General features: G+C 43.2%; 1 protein-coding gene across 2 annotated transcripts in view; it reads left to right on the forward strand.

Annotated features, from left to right (window-relative positions):
- Positions 1 to 23,341, forward strand: part of MAP2K5 (mitogen-activated protein kinase kinase 5) — a 221,107-nt gene that overhangs the window by 149,110 nt on the left and 48,656 nt on the right. For both annotated transcript variants that reach the window (XM_068275037.1, XM_068275038.1), the window contains exon 17: positions 5,736 to 5,765. In XM_068275037.1, coding sequence (XP_068131138.1) covers positions 5,736 to 5,765 — 30 coding nt within the window. The remainder of the gene's footprint in view (positions 1 to 5,735; positions 5,766 to 23,341) is intronic.

A 23,341-nucleotide genomic window follows, 5' to 3' on the forward strand; every position in this document is an offset into this window, starting at 1 on the left:
AGCAGGCCAGTGAAAATATTGAACTGTCCTGAACAAGCTTCAGAAGACAGAGCTCTCTGCGACTTTGAGAGTCGTGGAGCTCAGTGGCTCTTTTGCATAGATAACAACTGGAGTTTCTTAACTCTTCCTGTACTGGAAACAATATTAGACGTATGTCTCTGCTCCTAATGTTTTATTTCTTAGCTGTACTACACAAACAAATCATTATATCATAATTTTTTTTTCACTTCAGTGTTGCTTTAAGAAAGTGATTACAATAGTAGCTAATAAGGAAACAAACACTGCTAACAGTGTTTCAGGTGAATACAGGCCAAAAGTGTGCACAGGAAAAGACACATTCTCACTAGATACATTGTAATATATAAATACAGCAGCTATGCAATAAATTACAATGGCTGCTCTCAATGCAGATAAACTGTACTTTGGAAACTTGTAAACAGACAAGAACACTTGTACCCAAAAACAAATATGAAAACTGTATGGGTAACAAGAAGTAGGAAAACATGTTTTTACTGAATGTTATGTCTGAGTTAAATCCCTCTTTGAGGTTAAAAAAAACTAAGAAAAAATGTTTTGAACTGCATTTATTAAAGGTCCAGTATGTAAACTTGCCTGTGTTTGTAAAATGTTAGTGACAATGGCTACACTTCTGCACTAGTGCTGCTTTAACTACAGTATATTGGATAGATTCAGTATGCTTTTTCCTGGCAGTTTTTTTAGTTCATTTATTTTTTCAGAATGGGGCATGAGTGCCTACTTAGTGTAAACAGCAATGCTTATATACTTCTTTACTGGAGAAGTGCATTTTATTGAAAGGGAGAAGTGCTTTAAACATTTTATCGCTAAGAGAACAAAGCTTATGTACCACATTATGATTCAAGAACAATATTTAAACTCTCCTTAAAGGAAAACTATGTTTACACATAAAGTAACTAACTAGATATACTGGTAAAATGATGGCGTTTCTGGGATCACTGAAATCTTATGTACAAAGAGGGCTGAGAGCACCTAAAGATGTCACCATACAAGAAATGAGGTTTACGTGTTACTCATGGTACATATAGAGGTTTCCATTTACAAAATATATACTTTGTAAAGAAAACTAGAATGCAATGCTTTTAAACCTTTACTATGATAAATAAGCATATCATAGCAATTGTCTTCGGTCTCTGATGTTAACTCTGGTTCCCGATTTCTCTTAAAATGGATTCTTAAGCCAGGTACACACCTAGATTACTATTTGCAGGCTAGTATAGGATTCTGTGACTATAGAGGGGTGCAGAGGGACGATGTGCAGCGTACAATGGATGGGGCAGGGCAAGTGAGAGAACAGTAGCATTGGGCTGCACTGGGGCCACGCTTGGGCATGATGGATCTCTGGCCTTAATGAAATTCTGTTTAAAAAGAATAGGGCATGTCTGATCAACATTTAATTAATCAACCCTCAAGCTCATGTTTGCTTAAAGTGGAACCAAACTCAGAAGTTCCTCTTTGCTCTAAAAGATTAGCTACAACATGATGGCCTTTAGGCCCCTTGCACACTGCAGCGCACCGCAAGGGCCATGCAAGCCTATGGAGACTTGCACAGATCACATGATGTGACGCAGTGTGCCAGAGGTATCCAGATTGCTGCGAGGCTGAACTGTCTGACAACCGCGCGGTTCAGTCTCCTACTTAAGAGGCCTAACTTTGGAACTTGAAGATGTTTGTGTTCTTCAGCTTCATAAAGGAAATATAATGTGACATGGCTAAGGAGGCTGCCATTATGGACATGTTTCCATTAAGAAAAGAACCCCCCCCCCCCCCCCCAAAATAAACAACTGATAACCATGTTGCTAATTTTCGTACACTGTTCGTGATGCGATTTTTGCGGTTTCCCGTATGTGATCCTTTTTTGTAAGATGCGCACCAAAGGAAAACCTTGTGAATGCACATGCAAATTCACATAAAAAATGCATATATGTGTATGCAGTTTAGCATTCCCATGCAAATTTCACATCTGAAAATTCACATGCTATTTTTCTGCTTCTAGTGAAAATGTAGCCTTAATCATACAGCTACAGTAAGCATGCAGCCAGTGCAGCCAGTGCAGTCACAACAACTGGTCTGCATAGTCTTTGAAGTTTAGAGGGTTAAACAATTTTACAGTGTACCCGAGGCGATATATGACATGAAATAAACATGTGTATGTCCAGTAATAAACCTATTAATAACCAGGTTGTTACTTGTTTTATTTTGCTGCCTGAAAGAGATATTTTTTAGACATGGAAGTGACAGCCTCTGTCTTGTCGGTATCGTGTTGGGAAATAGTACACATCATTGATAAGCAAATTACAGCCATAAAAGTTTTCCTGGCAGAATAAAACTTCTGATCTCAGGGGAGAGGTAGGACAAGGCCAATAGTTCATGCATTTTCACTCTGGGGCACTTAATAGACTGCTACTGACTAGAGACAGTAAAACATTCAACCAACTTTGTAAATGTTTAAATATAAAATAAATCCATGGGATATATAAAAAAGTAATTTTTAGGAGTAGGAGGATATAATTGTTTATGGTATAATTGTTTATCTCATCACTTTATTTTCATCTCGGGTTCACTTTAAAGGCAGAGGAATAGCATCATAGACAAATGGCACATTTTGTTAATGAAAGTTTAATGGTTCCCTCCATATTTCTCTCAAGCAAGGATTCTTTTGAACACCCAAATCTCCATCCCATTTCTTCTTGTATGTTTCGGTTCTTACCCACTTTTTATGCTGCTCCATCTTTGATATGAAATCTTAGTAGTTTGACAGTCCCATTCTTTTGAATCACCTTTCACCTCCTCTGTGTCCTACATAGTGTCCTGACCTGCACTGACTGCGTGTTGTGTCACTTGTCGCAGGCTGCGTCCTGCTGCAGGTCAGGGCAGTACATCCTCCATCAGTCTGGTGCTGGGACTCTCTGCAGGGGTCACAGCCTCTGCTGGATGCCAGTTAATAGTGTTATACATTAAAGAAAGTGTTTCCGTTCCCCCTCTCTCTGTTCCTGCTTTGTTCTAAACCCCCAGACACTCTCGGCGGTCTCAGCTTATACACATCAGATTACATTCATTTGTAATTCCTTCACTTGGTCTCTCGCCCTCATTCTCAGTTACTGTACCGCTGCCCCCATGCAATCGCTCACCCAGTGAACTGTTTCTGCTACATGAAAAGTGGCCCAGATGTGTTACCTGCCTTCCACACGTCGCCATTAACCCTTTGCTTCCCAAGGGCTCGGTTTTGCTTAAGAACCTGATGTTCATTTATATTATGCACAAAGCGAGGTTCCTTGACATCAGCAGCCTTCGTAGAGACATACTGGCTAATGCAGCCGTTCCGCGTGGCTTCCTTAGGTCTTCTGTGTGAACCGCTAACCTTTTGAGTATTCACAATTTACCATCCTGATCTGCAACTGTTCAGCTTCAAGCATTTAAACCAGTAGAGTTAATTAAGAAAATTCGGCGCCGTTTACAAGCAATTTACTTTTCTCCCACGTCTTGCTTTGCCCAGTTATAAGCCGCCCATCTTGGCTGATTGCTGGATGACCCGCGGAACACGCAGGCAGTATAAAGAAGGCCATAATGGCTTCATTAAATCTGAAACACATCTCATACATTGTGTAGTCTGTAAGCTAGCTTGAGAATGCTAAACTGCACTTTCTGCAAAGATTCCTTTCTGGCACCTTGGCGGTCTTCTTCACTTAGAAAATTAGAGATTGAAAGAAGAAGCTGAATTGATGAAAATGGAGGATGCCTGTCAGTGCGGACCTGTCACCTTCACTCAGCAGGACATTTTAAAGCAAACCTGAACAATAAAAGTCAAAATAAACATACACAAGTCATACTTGCCTCCAGTGTAGTTTACTCATAAATCTTTTTCCCCTCCCAAGTCCTGTTTGTCCACTGTGACGGATGGAATTCTCCAACCTCTATTTTAAATATGGCGGTGACCTCGTTACACCTTCCGGGTCAGAACTCTGTTAACCTGTAATATTGCACTGCTGAGCCATAGGGTAACAAGGACATTACCGTGCACATCAGTTGTCCTTTCAGTTGTAACTGGTAGTAACTGATAGAGTGCAAAAGTGGCCCTAAGGCTTTCAGCTTCAAGAGTGATAAGTACAACTAGATCTAGTCAGAACTGGAAGGAATCGTTAGAAGAAAATGGTGAGCTTCTGAGAGGAACTGATGTCGAGGTGAGTATGTAATATTCATTTGTAGGTACATCATGTGTTTATTTTAAATAATTTTACTCAGTTTAAGTACCATTTAACAAGCTTGCATAATGTGCAACTGAGCAACCATTAAGTCTGTAGTAAACATAGAAAGAAATCTGGAAATTAGCATGGGCCTTTTGCCACCGCTTACAAAAAGATGTGTGCCTGTGCCTTATGATAATCCCTGCGTAGGTGAGATGATACTTGCTGCACTGCTGTCCCCTTGAGAGAGGAAAAATCTTTTGCCTAAAGTTTCCCACTCAATCAAAATGCAGTTTTCCTCATAGAGATCTCCAAACATGTTTAGTGTAATGGCAGATGCCCTATAGGCAATGTGCTCATTTTTTGATCTTTTGAATGTATCAGACAATGATCTACATTACATCTTCATCTTTAGGGACATTAACACTTGCTGCTCACGGGTAAATGTTTTCTTCCAGAAGATCAATGCTTTTGTGCCAGGCTAGTGCCATGTACAGAATAAAGATCTCCCTGAGAACAGAATAAATGGTAAATAAAACAAAAATCAGCCCTGCATGCAGCAAAATCACGGTAGTAATCATTAAAGTGGACCCAAACCAAACATTTTTTTTTTAATTCAAAATATTTAGTTGCTCTACTCTGACACATACAAAGATAAATAAACACTCCTTCAAGCCTATGAACATTTCAGTGCATGCTTTTCACCCTTCTCTTTTCATAACTAGGGTTATACAGGTGACAGCCATTAGCAATTCCTCCTTTGCTGGACACCACCTACTCCACCAGTTTGCCGGATTCAGTCCTGGCAATATGAAAGGAAGGGAGGAGTTCCTCCAATAAATGTAAAATATTTTATATTTGTCATCATGCAGCTGAAAAAAGGCTGCTATTTATTATTATAATTTAGAAAATATATCTTATTTCTGAAATCTTGTCTTTTTAATTTGGGTCCACTTTAAACCTTTTCCGGAACCGCAGGCTCTGGCCCCAAATAATTCAGAGTTGATGCAGGATTATGCAAATTTTGTATGTAAATGAATGAGTTTTTAAAAATTGGACAAATCAAGTTCCACCTTGGCAGGCTTACATTGGTCCATTTTCAGTTGCATAAATTTGCATACAACATTTGCATAATCCTGCATCAAAGTAATTTGCTTTTCTTAGACCATCCCTACCTAACTAACCTCCCTCACTGCTCACAGCTGCCTGCACAAACCCCTTCGGGCGTATTGATGCAATCAATGACCTTGTCACGTGAAGCACTCTCTGACGCTGGGGCTGTGGTGTTTCTATAGCTGTGGAACATGAAGGGATTCCTAAAATCATGACTTGTTTTGGGTTATGCTAGAAAAATATCATTTTGTGAATAGTCCACCAGTTTCTTGTTTAACATACGGTCATTTTTCCCCAATATATCTCATGTGAGTTATAACCGTGTGACATAGGTAAGTTACTGTAAATAAATATGTTGGGATTTCTTGTCTAACAGGTTTCTTTGTTTTCCCTTTTCTGTAGTTAGCCCTTGGAAGGTTTCCATATCCACAGGTAAGATGCATAGTGATTGTATATGACATGAACCCTTTGTATGGTGGTGTGTAAAACATGCTGTATATAGTCATGAGATTAGTGTTTGCTGATTGTTTGCAAGTAACAAGGGTAGCATAAATCCATGCCTTGAGGAATAATCAGATGTGTAGTAAGTTGGAATCAAAGTTGTGCTCTAGGTCAACAGTTAATACAGTGTGCAAAATTGGGAATTCAGAAAAGGTGTGCCTTAGTGCGTTCACTGTGGCCAGTTCTGTTATCTGTATTTGGGCAATGCTGCATGGAGACAGGCGCACCCTGACCCTGCTGGTTAAAAGGCAAAGAATTATCCCACAACTAAACTTCTCATACCCCCTACCAGAGCCCTCTCCATTAGATTGATAACATTGTATAGTGCAGTTAAAAGGGACCTAACCTCAGAACTTCCTCTCTGCTTTAAAAGATAAGTAACAGCATAATAACCTTTATGAAAGGTTACCGTATATACTCGAGTATAAGCTGAGTTTTTGGGCCCAAAAGTGGGGGTCTCGGCTTATACTCGGAGTCATTAACTTGTGCCCCTCCACCAAACAGGTATGTGCCGTGTATTTAGAGGAGTGTGCGTCTCCTCCAACATGTGCTGTCTGCCAGAGCACCGGGATTATGTCCGCCTGACGTGCTGTCTGTTGTATGCAGTTTCCTCCCCCCAGTATTTTAGCATGGTATGTGCCGGTATGTGGAGCGGTATGTGTAAATTGTTTCCTGTTTAGTCATGCCGCCCCCCCGCCGGAGCGGTGTTCTGTACTCTGTTGTCCCCCACTGGGTGTGAGGAAATGCAGTGTAGTGCGTTCTGAGTGTGCCCCCCTCCACAGCAGTGTTCTGCCCCCCTTCAAGTATTTCCCCCGGTAAATGCAGAGTGGACGGGAGCGCAGTGGAGCATTTACTTTACCGTTTCCCGCCTCCAGGATTCTGATTCTCCTGCTTGTCTATCTCCGTCCCGTCTCTATGACCTCCTGCAGTGCTGCACGCAATGTGAGGCGCAGCTAGAGGGCGCAGCTAGAGGGCGTCATAGAAATGACGCTGGCAGACAAGCTGGAGAATCCGACTCCTGGCAGCGGGAACTGGTAAAGTAAATGCTCCTCTGTGCTCCCGTCTACTCTGCATTTACCGGGGGAAATACTTAAAGGGGGGCAGAACACTGCTGTGGAGGGGGAGAAACTCAGAACGTACTGTATTGCATATGTAAACACCCTTAGGGGGATGGCAGAATACAGAACACCACTCCGGTGAGAGGGAGGCATGACTAAACGGGAAATAATTTCCACATACGGTCCAGCTGACAAGTTAACAGCCATCACTGCACTGCAAACGCATAAACACCCAGAGGGGGACCCATGCATAAATACAGAACACCGCTCTGGCATGGGGGGGGGGCCTAGGCACAACGAAACTGGAGGAAACGATCAGCACATTGTACTGTAAAGTAGTCTGTGAAGGGTCCCTACCCTAAGTACAAGAAAGAGCAGGCCAGACAGATCATACTAAACACCGCAGATATTCAGTGGTGTCACTTGTCAGCCAAAACATTAAAACCACCACCTAATAGTGTGACAGCTCCATCATGCTTCTAAATGATGGGTGAACAGAAAGGGGAACAGTCTGACGTAAGGGGCAAATACATGTTTCCATTGTCCTTCTTACAATATACTTTATTATAGCTCCCTTTGGAATCACCAAGTTATATAAAGTACATTTTCAGCTAAATGTGGGGGTACAGAGCCACGGGTTAGTGATCAAAGGGCACTAGGAGGTGCTCAGCAAATTCTGCATTGCCCACCCTTGGCTTATTCTCGGGTCAATCATATTTTCCTATTTTTATATGTCAAAGTTGGGGGGTCGGCTTAAACTCGGATCGGCTTATACTCGAGTATATACGGTACGGTAACTACCTTTAAGAAAAACATTTCTTTGTTACAGTTAATACAAATCGTGCAATAAATCTGCATTGTGTCTACTTCCTGCTTTCATGGAAGCAGACATATTGCTAACCATCCTGTGTTTACCAATTAGCTTCTCTGCTGTGGCAGCCAGCTGACACAGCTGAGAGATCAGATTACATTCACAGATGAGGGGTAATTAGGCTAAACTCTCTAAATACATACAGGGTGCATTTCACTAAGTTTTCCTTCTGTCCTGTGCAAGAGTTCAGGTCCACTAGGCTGGCAATCCCACTGCATACATATGACTTCAGCACGTAATATTTGAGCACTGGGTATCAGCTGCTTAGATTTCTGCTGATATTTCATCTTTGGATTCCTGCAAGACCACCATCTACCCAAAACAGAAGAGAGCTATGAATATATGTTTGGTTATTTTACTTTTGAGCTCCTCTCTGTGCTTAGTCTTAGGGATGTCAAGAGTTATTTTTTGAAAAACCTATTCTATATTATTATATGTATTGTATATTCTGGCGTAGACCACTACTTTTTAACTCTTGAAAATCTTCTGTAAAGTCAGGGGTCGTGTTATACGCCGGGTGTCATTGATGTCGGGTGATACGCCCTGTCCTGTTACCGCCTCTCAGATCTCACTGCTGAGGACTGTAGTGAAGTGGCGCAGGCGGACATGTGCGAGATCTGAGAGGCAGAGAAGGAGGTAAATAGGATACAAGGTGGGCCGGAAGGGTGAAAGAGGCGTGTTTTATGGGCACAGCGCAATCTATTCTTCCATACCGCTCTGTTAAACCTGTAGGCAAGGAGAGCTGACCAATCCACTTAGGGAGAGTTGACCAATGCAACCAATCACCTATATACTGCACCGGTATCTGTTCATACATAGCACCAGTATATGATTTTTTTCATTTTTATTTGGTGTGTGTTGGAAGAGGGGGTAGTCTTATACGGCGAGTATATCCCAAACTCAATATTTTAACTGGAAAAGTTTGGTGGTAGTCTTATACGCCCAGTCATCCTATACGCCGGAATATACAGGAATATTACATGTACAGTAGAATCTCGTTACAATAAACGCTGATGTAGTAAACCTCTGGATATAGTAAGCTCAGTCTTCAAGTCCAAGCAAATGCATCTGTATAAATATACAATGTATGACCACTTCTGATATAATAAACTTCTGATATAGTAAACTACTTTTCCTGGTACCTTGGAGTTTATTATAAAGGAATTCTACTGTATTATCTTTCAAAAACCTGATGTTGCCCTACCTCAATTTAAAGAGACACTGAAGCGAAAAAAAAATATGATATAGTGAATTGGTTGTGTACTAAGAATAATTACTAGAAGATTAGCAGCAAAGAAAATGTTCTCATACTTTTATTTTCAGGTATATAGTTTTTTCTAACATTGCATCATTCTATAATATGTGCACATTACACAACACTCAGCATTCAAAATGAGTCTTTCAGAGCAGTCTGTGAAGTAATGACCTCTCCTCTAGCAGAGGAAAAGTAAATAGTCCAGGAACAGTTGAGATAATAAAAGTCAGATAACAGCCCTCTCCACAAGTCGGAGAGCTTAATGGCTTGTTTGCATAGAGATAACAACTGGAGTTTCTCAACTCTTCCTGTACTGGAAACAATTACACTGATGTATCTGATCTTAATGTTTTATTTCTTAGCTGTGCTACACATACAAATCATAATATCATTTGTTTCCGCTTCAGTGTCTCTTTAACTGTGTTCTCAGTAGTCCTGTGGGGTGGGGGAGTTACCAGGATTAAGCTGCACACCGCACTTTATTCATGGTACTGAGTATTGTAAGTGTAGTGTGTGGCTTAATTCACGTTTCTGAATTAGGAAACCTGTATTGGAACGCTAACTCTGCCACTAACCATGTATCTGGAGGCTTTATGTACAGCAGAAGCAGAGTGAGATCTCTGCTGAATCTAAATATCCTGATGTCAGATAGGAAATACGAGGTGGCCACAGGGACTGCCACTACCATTTACGTAACATGAAGTGCCCTGCCACCTCTACAGTTACCAACTCTGGTATCCCTCATTCTAAAACCTTAGGGTTCTAATACTGGCATGTTCCTCCATTCATACTCCTACCTGATTGCCCTCACTCCTTGTGATTGGCCAATCATCCCGCTCTGAGGTGGAAGTTGCTGCACAAAAAAAGGAAGTGAGGCAGCAGGCAGGTGCTATCTTGAGCAGTTGACATGGCATTAGGTAACAGTGGCAGACTTTTGTCCCAGTAATTACCATATATTTTTTATATTAAAGCGGACCTGAACTCAGAACTTTATCTCTGCTGTAAAAGATCAGTAACCGCAGATCACCATTTGAGCATATTTGTGCATCAGTTTCGCTATCTCTTGGTGTTATCTCACTTATATATAAAACATTATCCCATGAACAATCCAAACACAAACCCAGATATATTGCTCACTGGGAAAAGGACCTAGGAATCTCTATACTGTAGATTCCGAAGACCTCACTGATATCTGGACCAATATCCCGAAAATCTCCATTAATGCTGACTTAGTTGAAGTCGATTACAAACTACTTTTCCGCTGGTATTTGGCCCCTCATCGCCTGGACAAATTCAACAAAGATATCTCCCCAAACTGTTTCAGGGGTTGTAATTCTTTAGCCTGCCTGGCGTTCTATTAAGATCGCCAGGCAGGCTGCGGGAGGGTTTTTTTTTAATAAAAAAAAAACTATTTCATGCAGCCAACTGAAAGTTGGCTGCATGAAAGCCCACTAGAGGGCGCTCCGGAGGCGATCTTCCGATCGCCTCCGGCGCCCAGAATAAACAAGGAAGGCCGCAATGAGCGGCCTTCCTTGTTTTGCTTACATCGTCGCCATAGCGACGAGCGGAGTGACGTCATCGACGTCAGCCGACGTCCTGACGTCAGCCGCCTCCGATCCAGCCCTAAGCGCTGGCCGGAACTTTTTGTTCCGGCTACGCTGGGCTCAGGCGGCTAGGGGGGCCCTCTTTCGCCGCTGCTCGCGGCGGATCGCCGCAGAGCGGCGGCGATCAGGCAGCACACGCGGCTGGCAAAGTGCCGGCTGCGTGTGCTGCTTTTTATTTGAGCCAAATCGGCCCAGCAGGGCCTGAGCGGCAGGCTCCGGCGGTACTGGACGAGCTGAGCTCGTCCAGACCGCCCAGCAGGTTAAGCACCCATGATCACATATGATGGAAATGTGCCAAATCACTGGCTAAGAGTGTGTACCTGGGCCTCCTCCATAATCAATAAACCAATACCTAAAAATCCTATCCACACATTGCTAGGTCTTCCCTATCCTAACCTAACCAGACCACAAAATAAACTTATCAGTCATATATTTACTGCGACGAAGCTTACTATTGCCGCCGCGTGCAACTCGAAAACCTTGTCCTTTGGCCTAGTCAGGAACAGACTAAGTTGCATCCTCTTTTTTGAGAAACTACATGCTAGGTTAGAGGATAACATATCTAAATTTAATAAAGTCTGGTCGCATTTTGTAGAATACTTACTTGGCTCAGAATGTAGCTCCTGGGTAATAAACCTTTGAACTTTTCACAACCTTTTGGCTTTCCTCAGTCATGGCACTTTAGGCTCTCCTCGTCCCATATCTTTTTCTGTGTTTCTTCCTCCTGTACTTTCCTCTTCCTTTTCTTCACTTCTCTCTCCTTTTTCTAGCTCTTTCACTTTTACATCTCTGCTTCGGAAACCCTTACAATTTATCATCACCCCAACCCTGTCTGTATATAAGGCGCATTTTACATGCATCCTCCCCCTACCTTCGCTGGAAGATAGGCCGCACTGGCTAACCCCTAACTGTTTAGCGAAATACGCTCTTGCCCAACCAAATTTGGTTTAGCAAATGGGTAAGAGATATTTTTTCAACCATCACATCTCTATTAGCTTTATTCCTCACGGAAATACAATTGCCATATTACATATTTTTCCTGGTTAATTGATTTGCCAATTGTATCTGTGTTTAACAGTTATATGTTATCAATGCGTTTTCACAGATGTTATTTTTCTTAATATCGTTGTTCGTTGTCTATTCTTGTTTAGACGATAGTTCTTATTTGCTCTCATGTGATATTCTGTTCATATATTCCTTGTATGTTCTTTATTTTATGAAACTTAATAAAAAAAATGATTGAAACAAAAAGATCAGTAACAGCAAAATAACCTTTGCAGAAAAGCATTTCTTTGTTACAGCTGATAGAAATCCTGCAGTAAATCTGCAGTGTGTCTACTTGCTGCTTTCATGGAAGCAGACATATTGTTAACATGCTGTGTTTACAAATTAGCTGCCCTGCCGGGGCAGGCAGCTGACACAGCTGGGAGATCAAATTACAACCTGTGATTAGTCACAGATGACAGAGGATTAAACAGGCTAAACTCTCTAAATATATATAGGGTGCATTTCTCTGTTTCCTTCTGTCCTGTGCAAGAGTTCAGGTCCTTTTTAAGCAAGCCTTGCTTTACTGTTAACCCAAGGTGAAAACTTATGAGATCAACAATTGTATTTATCCTCCTACTCCTAAAAATGACCTTTTTTTTAGTAGATATCTCTAAACACAATGCTAAAAACGTACAAAACACTATTTATACTTGTCTTAGAGAGCAATAGAGCTATATAAAACGTAACTTTTAATAAATACTTAAAACTTCAGGTACTGCCGACCTGTACTGCCTATGTGGTGTAATTAATATGTGAGATAAGAGGTAGAAATGTCAAAACACCCCATTAGGATTGGTATAGCCTCAGTGTGGGCAGGATGTCTACCACTTTAAATCACATAAAATTGAATGCATACTTGTACACAACACCACCCTAGGTGGAGGGTGGTGGTGTGTATGAATATGCATTCCATTTTTACTCAATTCTACCTCATATCTCACATGTTAATTAAACCACATAGGCAATACCTGAAGTTTTCATTGTTTCTTAAAAGTTAAGTTTTATAAAGCTCTATAGCTCTCTAACGAGCATAAAAAATGTTTTGTCTTTTTTGGATATCCCATAGTTTTATTTTATATTTAAACATTTACAAAGTAGATTTAATGTTTTATTGTCTCTGCTCAATGGAAGCCTATTAAGTGTCCCAGAGTTATAATACATGAACTATTGACCTCTTGCTAGATCTCCCCTGCCCTCAGAAGTTGTATTCTGCCAGGAAAACTTTTATGGCTTTAAGGATTATCAATGAGATTTACTATATTCCTGACAAGTCACCTACAAGACAGAAGCTGTCAGTTGCATGCCTAAAAATTAACTCTTTCAGGCAGCAAAATAAAAAAAAAGTAAAACGGTCTGGTTATTAACATGTTTTGCACTGCACATCCCCATGTTTATTTTATCCTGTCACATGTCGCCTTGGGTACACATTAAGCTATAGTTGTTATATAAAGTGTTGTTTTCTCCTGTGATTAGCTTGTAAAGTGTGCTTCAGCTAAAGAATGTCAGAGTTTATTTTCGTATGATTTACAACAAGGCTTTCCAGAATTTCCAGAATTGACATACTGCTCTATCATGGAGACATGTGTGTTAATAGACCTCATTTGTCTGGTGAAGCAAGGGTTAAGGCCTTGTGACTAGCCCCTTGTGAACTTGCACCTGGCAGTTTCCTGACTCTAGCCTACATGCAGCACCAGGCGAGAGACCGGACAGGACAGTGTCGCCAAGAATTGCGCTCCCTGGGAAAATCACATGCTGTTGGTGAGTGAAGACAGTGGCGTCTGCTTCATGCCTCAGGCTCTGCTTAGTTATTTATAGGAGGGGACAGGCAGACCTCCTCAGGCAGCTATTAACAGACTATTATAATGCAAATAAGAAGATCTCACCCTGGAACAGTGTTAGAAAGCCATCTTGATGTTTACTCTGACTTGTAGGTACAATGTTGAGACTATAATGGTTTCCTCCTTGCAAATGATTAGGATAATCACAGGACAGCTTACGGAAATCACTGGTAGTATGCAGCTATGGGGTCTGTTTACTAAGAAAATGGAAAACCCAGGCAGTTCTGTTGGCCTGGATTCAGCTGCTTTTATCTGCAATGGCATTTACAAAGGGTATCTGTGAATGTTTCTATGTCTATCTAAAGGTAGACATATTAAACTCTCCAGTTGACTATTATTATTTATTTATATAGCGCCAACATATTCTGCAGCGCTTTACAAAGCACAGTAAGACAACACAGGGAATGTAGGTCCGACCAAAAAATGTACAGCAGAGTCTCAAGCAGCACAAATATTGCAACAAAAACCGTAAACATTAGGAGGATGACCCTGCCCTTGCGAGCTTACAATCTAAAGGGTAGTGGGAGACACACTAGGTAAGGAGACGTGGGGGGAATGGATGATGCAGTGAGCCTTTTCCTCAGATTACATTGTGAACAGATAAGTAAATAGGGGCTATAAAATGTTATAAGCTTGTCTGAAAAGGTGTGTTTTAAGAGTGCGTTTGAAAATGCCCAGGTCTGGAGCATGACGTGCAGGCTGTGGAAGGGAGTTCCAGATGAGGGGTGATGCTTGTGTGAAGTCCTGGATGCGAGCATGAGACTATGTAGAAACTGAGTAGCTGCAATGAACATTTCCAAAATTATCCTGATAGGAAATCAAGAATCAAGTTCCTGAGTTAAGTGTGTTTGGTGAATCTTTTAGCAAATCTAGAATTTGCCATTTAGAGACCATTATTCAACAAAGGAAATGGTCATCCAAATATTCTGCAAATCATTTTGGAAGGCACGAATAATGATGGAAAATACTAAGACGAGTTTACACGGTTGTGTGAGGGGATTTAAAGGGGAACTAAAGTAAGAGGTATACGGAGGCTGCCATATTTATTTCCTTTTAATCAATACCAGTTGCCTGGCAGCCCTGCTGGTCTATTTCTCTGCAGTAGTATCTGAATAACACCAGAAACAAGCATGCAGCTAGTCTTGTCAGATCTGACTTTAAAGTCTGAAACACCTGATCTGCTGCATGCTTGTTCAGGGGCTATGGCTAATAGTATTAGAGGCAGAGGATCAGCAGGGGTGCCAGGCAACTGGTATTGCTTAAAAGGAAATAAACATGGCAGCCTCCATATACCTCTCTCTCTTCAGTTCCCCTTTAAGAAAGAACAAGTCATGAGTTGGGCGCCGGGTGGTGCTAATAAAAATATTGGTAATTTTAAAAGAAAGCGATTTTACTATAGTCTTACCCAGCACCCACTCTCACACAAACTCTCCCCTCCTGGTGCCTAACACTAACCACACACACACTAACACTTACCTACCCATCTAGTGCCTAACACTAACCTTGGTGCCCAAAGTACCACTATTCCTATCGTAGTAGCCAATCTGCTTCCACTACTAATAGCCCGATTACCGATAATTAGCACAGGTGTCTATTAAACGCCTGCCAAACCTCGCATCCGATTCATCTAATCCAGATTTAACATTAACCCTTTCTAGTCCTATTCCATACCTCCCAACTTTTTGAGTTAAGAAAGAGGAACACTTTAACCACTTAACGACCGCCCCCAGCCGATGGGCGGCGGCAAAGACCGGGCCCAAACGACCGCAATACGCCCATCGGCGGGGGCGGCTGCGTGGGTGGCTATGCGGCGATCGCGTCATTCGTGACGCGATCAGCCGCCGGGGACTGGCTCCGCCCACCGCTCGTAGTAACCCGCCGGCCGTTCGGAAGCGCCGGCGGGTTACTAGCACCCGGATCGCCGCATGGAAATAATATAATAGGCTTTGTAATGTATACAAAGCCTATTATACTGGCTGCCTCCTGCCCTGGTGGTCCCAGTGTCCGAGGGACCACCAGGGCAGGCTGCAGCCACCCTAGTCTGCACCCAAGCACACTGATTTCCCCCCCCCCTGCCCCCTGATCGCCCACAGCACCCCTCAGACCCCCCCCTGCCCACCCCCCAGACCACTGTTTGCACCCAGTCACCCCCCTAATCACCCATCAATCACTCCCTGTCACTATCTGTCAACGCTATTTTTTTTTATCCCCCCCCCTGCCCACTGCCCCCTCCTGATCACCCCCCCACCCCTCAGATTCTCCCCAGACCCCCCCCCCAGACCCCTCCCCCCGTGTACTGTATGCATCTATCCCCCCTGATCACCTGTCAATCACCCGTCAATCACCCGTCAATCACCAGTCAATCACCCCCTGTCTCTGCTACCCATCAATCAGCCCCTAACCTGCCCCTTGCGGGCAATCTGATCACCTACCCACACCAATAGATCGCCCGCAGATCCGACATCAGATCACCTCCCAAATCCATTGTTTCCATCTATTCTCTCCTCTAAACACCCACCAATTACCCATCAATCACCTATCAATCACCCCCTATCACCACCTGTCACTGTTACCCATCAGATTAGACCCTAATCTACCCCTTGCGGGCACCCAATCACACGCTCAGATTGCCCTCAGACCCCCCTTTATCAATTCGCCAGTGCAATATTTACATCTGTTATTCCCTGTAATAACCCACTGATCACCTGTCAATCACCTATCAATCACCCCCTGTCACTGCCACCCATCAATCACCCCCTGTCACTGCCACCCATCAATCAGCCCCTGACCTGCCCCTTGCGGGCAATCTGATCACCCACCCACACCAATAGATCGCCCGCAGATCCGACATCAGATCACCTCCCAAATCCATTGTTTACATCTATTCTCTCCTCTAAACACCCACTAATTACCCATCAATCACCTATCAATCACCCCTTATCACCACCTGTCACTGTTACCCATCAGATTAGACCCTAATCTACCCCTTGCGGGCACCCAATCACCCGCCCACACGCTCAGATTGCCCTCAGACCCCCCTTTATCAATTCGCCAGTGCAATATTTACATCTGTTATTCCCTGTAATAACCCACTGATCACCTGTCAATCACCTATCAATCACCCCCTGTCACTGCCACCCATCAATCACCCCCTGTCACTGCCACCCATCAATCAGCCCCTAACCTGCCCCTTGCGGGCAATCTGATCACCCACCCACACCAATAGATCACCCGCAGATCCGACATCAGATCACCTCCCAAGTGCAGTGTTTACATCTCTTCTCTCCTCTAAACACCCACTAATTACCCATCAATCACCCCCTATCACCACCTGTCACGGTTACCCATCAGATTAGACCCTAATCTGCCCCTTGCGGGCACCCAATCACCCGCCCACACCTCAGAACGTCCTCAGACCCCAGCCCTGATCACCTCGCTAGTGCATTGCTTGCATCTATTTTCCCCCTCTAATCACACCTTGAGACACCCATCAATCACCTCCTGTCACCCCCTAGCACACCTACCCATCAGATCAGGCCCTAATTTGCCCCGTGTGGGCTCCTGATCACTCGGCCAAACCCTCAGGTCCCCCTCAGACCCCCTTCCGATCACCTCCCCAGTGCATTGATTGCATCTATTTTCCCCTCTAACCGCCCCCTGAGACACCCATCAATCACCTCCTGTCACCCCCTAGCACTCCATCCTAGCACTCTATCCATCAGATCAGGCCCAAAACATCCTGTCATCTAAGAGGCCACCCTGCTTATGACCGGTTCCACAAAATTTGCCCCCTCATAGACCACCTGTCATCAAAATTTGCAGATGCTTATACCCCTGATCAGTCATTTTGAGAAATTTGGTTTCCAGACTACTCACAGTTTTGGGCCCGTAAAATGCCAGGGCAGTATAGGAACCCCACAAGTGACCCCATTTTAGAAAGAAGACACCCCAAGGTATTCTGTTAGGTGTATGATGAGTTCATAGAAGATTTTATTTTTTGTCACAAGTTAGCGGAAATTGATATGTATTGTTTTTTTTTCACAAAGTGTCATTTTCCGCTAACTTGTGACAAAAAAAAAATCTTCTATGAACTCACCATACTCCTAACAGAATACCTTGGGGTGTCTTCTTTCTAAAATGGGGTCACTTGTGGGGTTCCTATACTGCCCTGGCATTTAAGGGGCCCTAAACCGTGAGCAGTAGTCTAGAATCCAAAGGCCTCAAAATGACCTGTGAATAGGACGTTAGGCCCCTTAGCGCACCTAGGTTGCAAAAAAGTGTCACACGTGGTATCGCCGTACTCAGAAGAAGTAGTATATTGTGTTTTGGGGTGTATTTTTACACATACCCATGCTGGGTGGGAGAAATCTCTCTGTAAAAGGACAATTGTGTGTAAAAAAAAAATCAAACAATTGTCATTTACAGAGATATTTCTCCCACCCAGCATGGGTATGTGTAAAAATACACCCCAAAACACATTATACTACTTCTCCTGAGTACGGCGGTACCACATGTGTGGCACTTTTTTGCACCCTAAGTGCGCTAAGAGGCCCAAAGTCCAATGAGTACCTTTAGGATTTCACAGGTAATTTTGCGACATTTGGTTTCAAGACTACTCCTCACGGTTTAGGGCCCCTAAAATGCCAGGGCAGTATAGGAACCCCACAAATGACCCCATTTTAGAAAGAAGACACCCCAAGGTATTCCGTTAGGAGTATGGTGAGTTCATAGAAGATTTTATTTTTTGTCATAAGTTAGCGGAAAATGACACTTTGTGAAAAAAAACAATTAAAATCAATTTCCGCTAACTTGTGACAAAAAAAAAAAATCTTCTATGAACTCACCATCCTCCTAACGGAATACCTTGGGGTGTCTTCTTTCTAAAATGGGGTAATTTGTGGGGTTCCTATACTGTCCTGGCATTTTAGGGGCCCTAAACCGCGAGGAGTAGTCTTGAAACGAAATTTCTCAAAATGACCTGTGAAATCCTAAAGGTACTCATTGAACTTTGGGCCCCTTAGCGCAGTTAGGGTGCAAAAAAGTGCCACACATGTGGTATCGCCGTACTCAGGAGAAGTAGTATAATGTGTTTTGGGGTGTATTTTTTCCACATACCCATGCTGAGTGGCAGAAATCTCTCTATAAATAGACAATTGTGTGTAAAAAAAATAAAACAATTGTCATTTATGGAGATATTTCTCCCACCCAGCATGGGTATGTGTAAAAATAAACATAGAACAAAGAATTGAACTGACTCTTGGGTGCATGCAGAAATATTCTTAATTATTTATTTTGAATAATTTAATTAGATCAATAAAGTAAAAAAAGATTAAGTATCAAAAATTGCATGGATATACAGACACAATACACAACAAATACATAACAAATACACACATACAAAAACACTCTTAAAAATTGGACAAAATATCCCAATTGAAGGGAGGCTGCAGTCTTCCTGACCTGGCCAGTTAAATGGTTTCTGTGGTGCTCACAAAGTGACACTGTCACCTAATGAGCAATTGTAACCACATATGTTGGTAACTCAAAATTGCAATTCGCCAAACTCCAAAAAATGCTCTAAAAAGCTCAAAAAATGCTCTAAAAAGCTCCAAAAATGCTCCAAAAAGCCCAAAAAAATGCTCAAAAATGCCCATATGCAGCCAATCAATTAATTGCTGGAAAGAGTCCCGCCATGTATTATAAATGCAGGTAGTCCTGGACCCAATCGCAGTCACCCAGGAAGTCCACAAATCCATGGGACTAATGTGTGCAGTCACCGTAGTGTAAAGCCTCTCTTAGCCCAGAGAAAAAGTTCCAGCACAGACAGGGATATCAATACATGCATCAAAACACCAATGTGGATGGTTCAAATGTAATCCAAGATGCAGTTAGATCAGCAGACATTGATAGCAGCAAAGCAGGCAAGCTGGGTTAGCTGGATTAGAAATCAGCAGTTTGGGAGCAATTAGGATGGTTCAAATGTAATCCAAAATGCAGTTAGATCAGCAGACATTGATAGCAACAAAGCAGGCAAGCTGAGTTAGCTGGATTAGAAATCAGCAGTTTGAGAGCAGTTAGGAGGCAGTTCACAAGCGCTGCATGAAATAATGCATAGTTACCATCCAATGTGGATGAGCCCAAGGAAGTACAGGCCTCTAATCCAAAATGCAGTTAGATCAGCAAACATTGATGTAAAAACACTTGGTAGTGGCAAAGCAAAAAAGCTAGATTAGCTGGATTAGCAAGCAGCAGTTTCTGGGCAGTTATAAGGCAGTTCATGAGCGCTGCATGGAGTAATGCATAGTTACCATCCAGTGTAGATGACCCCAGGGAAGTACAGGGTCTCTGGCTTACAGGAAGATTGCTGGGATACAGTCCATGAATAGACGCATAAGTGTCGACATGTTTCGCCGTTGCCAATGACGGCCTCTTCCAAGACAGCGTCCTTACAGCTCTCTAATCACTGACAGACTGTGCCGAGTATTTCAGCTCTAGACCACGCCCATCTCCACCCACATGGTACGCCTGATCAGCTGCAAGAGACAGCCAATCTCAGACGCACGGTGTCACACGCCGCCCAGCGCACCAAGGCGCATGGAGACGGACGTAAGCACACCGTGCGTCCCAGCATGGGGGCGCAAACGAAAGTTCAGCGTCCCATTGACGGCGAGCAGGGGGAGAGGAGGGAGGCATGCAAAAAACCTCGGCACAGCATGGCATTTACCGTTTGATACCAGCATCCACACACGAAAAACATAATCAATCAAAATAAACATACAAAACAACCTAAGAAAACAAAACAAAGACAAAAAGGCATCCCGAGGGGCCCACACAAATATTCAAATCAATATTTATATACTAGTACTATTATCCATCTTAAACAGAGGCTCAAAGATTAGACCATATAAATGTAAAAACAGTATTCTCAACTTATGTGAACCTACATAACACATTCCTATTGTAATAAGTGGGACCCATGCGCATAAACAAAGGAAGGAGACAGGGGAGAAGGAGGAAGGAAAAGGGGGGAGGGAAAGGGGAAAGGGGAAAAGGGGGGAGAGAGAAGGGAGGGGAAAAAGGGGGAAGAAAAAGTAAGGGAAAAGGAAAGGGAAGGGAAACCTAAGGGAACACCCGCTAGGGAGGGTGCAATTGAGCAGAGTACAAGAAACACACCAGGATACAGCCAACCTGCTAGGACGGCAGGAAAGCACCATATTGCACTGCGTCATTTAGACCTTTGCCCTTGGTGGCATTTAATTCATAAATCCACCTAAGTTCAATCTGTAGAAGTCGTTTGTCAACATCCCCACCTCTTTCATGTGGGTGTACTCTGTCTAGACCTACAAACCTAATGTAGCTAGCATCACCCCTATGTGTCATGTGGATGTGTCTAGAAATTGGGGACCTAAAGTTACACCCCCCAATGTCGCCCGTGTGTTCTTTTAAACGTTCTTTAAATGCCCGACTGGTTTTTCCCACATAGAAGCATCCACATCTACACGTGAGTAAATACACAACACAAACAGTGTTGCAATTTACAAAGTGGCGTAGTTTCCACCTACGCTCATTGGGAAGCACCACCTCAGGCCCTATTGTCAGATATCTGCAGTAAGCACAGCCACCACAGCTATAGGTACCCACTGTGGTGCAGTGCCTACGACGACCACTACGACAAAAATGACTGGAGGTCAAGGTATCTCTCAGAGTCCTTGATCGTCTGAATGTAATTTCCGGTCTAAAAGACACATAATCCCTAACTGAAGGATCGCAGCGAAGCACATTCCAATGTCGGCCCAGAATCTCATATAACTGGTGTTCCTGATCGCAAAAACGTGTAATCAGACGTGTTTTGCTATCATCATTCCTATCAGCGGTCTTCGGGCCACCAGGGGGTCTCAAAAGATCTGTCCTGGTTGACTCCCGAGCCCTGCGATATGCTTTCTTAAGCCATTTATCTTTATAACCCCTTTCCAGAAATTTCCGACGTAGGACTTTGGCTTCTCTTTCAAAATCCTCATCTCTTGAGCAATTTCGACGGATTCTCAAATATTGCCCAATGGGAATGCCACGAATCGTGTGTTTTGGATGTGAGCTATCTGCTCTAAGGAAGGAGTTCGTCGCCGTCTCCTTACAATATAATTGCGTCGTAATATATCCGTCTGTGCTCACATTGATCCTTAAGTCAAGGAAAGGTACCGTTGCAAAGTCACAATGCATTGTAAATCTAAGATTGTAGTCGTTAAGATTCAACCTCTGTACAAATTCATCCAGGAGATCCCTCCCACCTGTCCAGAAGACCAAGATATCATCTATGTACCTGTGCCATGACACAATATGGCACAGGTACACAATCAACGAATCATTACCAAATAAACCGCGTTCCCACTCCCCCAGGTACAGGTTCGCAAGCAACGGCGCACAAGTTGTGCCCATCGCCGCGCCCTGCACCTGGAGGTAGTGGCAGCGGTCAAATATGAACACATTGTTCTCCAGGATAAATGACAACAACTGCAAAATAAATTGATTGTGAGCATATTCCTCCGTGCCCAATTCCAAAAGAAATCTACTAACTGCCTCTATCCCCTTTTGTTGGGGAATGCTGGAATAAAGGGCCTCAACGTCCAGGGTGACTAAAAGAGAACCAGGGGGCAACTGTAAGCCCTCCAGAATAGTCAGCAAATGTGAGGTGTCCTTAACATAAGATGGAAGGCGGTGGACATGGGGTTGGAGAAAGTGATCAACATATATACTGATTTTTTCGGTAAGCGCACCACAACCCGAAACAATCGGTCGTCCAGGGGGTTTTAATATATTTTTGTGGACCTTTGGCAATGCATAAAAAGTGGGAGTGACTGGATTATCCACCTTCAGAAAATTTGCCGTTTGTGGGCTAATAATCCCCACATGTACAGCATCATCAATTAGTTTAAAAAGTGCCCCCTGGTTCTCCACCACCCTGGACGGAGAGACCCTCCGATAACACTCTCTCTGCCCCAGAATTTTCTGACACATATAGGTATACTGCTCCACTGTCATAATAACAACATTTCCCCCCTTGTCCGAGGGCTTGACTATAAGGTTCTCTGCTGATTGGAAATCCCGCAGAGCCTCAATTTCTTGCAAACTTAGATTAGATGACAGACTAGGCTCCAGCCACAATTGGCGTATATCTTTTTCCACCAAATGTACGAATGTCTGAACACCCGGACAAAGGGAGAAAGGGGGAAATGACGTAGATCTCCTTTTAAAGGTTGTGTTCCGTCCAGATATAGACTTATTCACAGCTGAATCTTCGTCAGCTGTGATCCACCCACCTTCATCCCCAAGGTCTATAAGAGTCATTAAGGTTCGATAGTCTTTGTTGGTCCATTCCTTCCAATCCTTAATCACTCCCCCCAAGGGAGCGTCCGCCTTCCTACCATGCAGGCTCTTCAATACCAAATTACGGCAAAAAATGTGCAAATCTTTAGTAAATTCAAAGCGATCAAGAATACGACTTGGACAAAAACCAAGGCCTTTTTTAACCAAAGTTTCAAGGCCAGGTTGTAATTCAACCTTAGACAGATTAATAACCTGCATAGAGTGGCGGGTGTCCCCAAGGGCGGACGGGATCAAGGTACCGTCGCTAGGACTCAGGTGTTGCCTGGGTTCAGTATGTCGTTGACCAAAAAAGAAGAAGAGGATGAAGAAGAAGAGGAAGCCGAAGCTGAGGACACCCCCGGACCACCGGAGGCCCCCTCCCTCTCCTCCCCCATATCCTCCGAAGTACATCCTGATAGATATTTCTTAATAGGGCCCTCCTTTTTAGGGTATCTTTTCTTATCTTTTATGGGT

The sequence above is a fragment of the Hyperolius riggenbachi genome, chromosome 3, assembly GCF_040937935.1.
Source record: "Hyperolius riggenbachi isolate aHypRig1 chromosome 3, aHypRig1.pri, whole genome shotgun sequence".
Classification (NCBI taxonomy): domain Eukaryota; kingdom Metazoa; phylum Chordata; class Amphibia; order Anura; family Hyperoliidae; genus Hyperolius; species Hyperolius riggenbachi.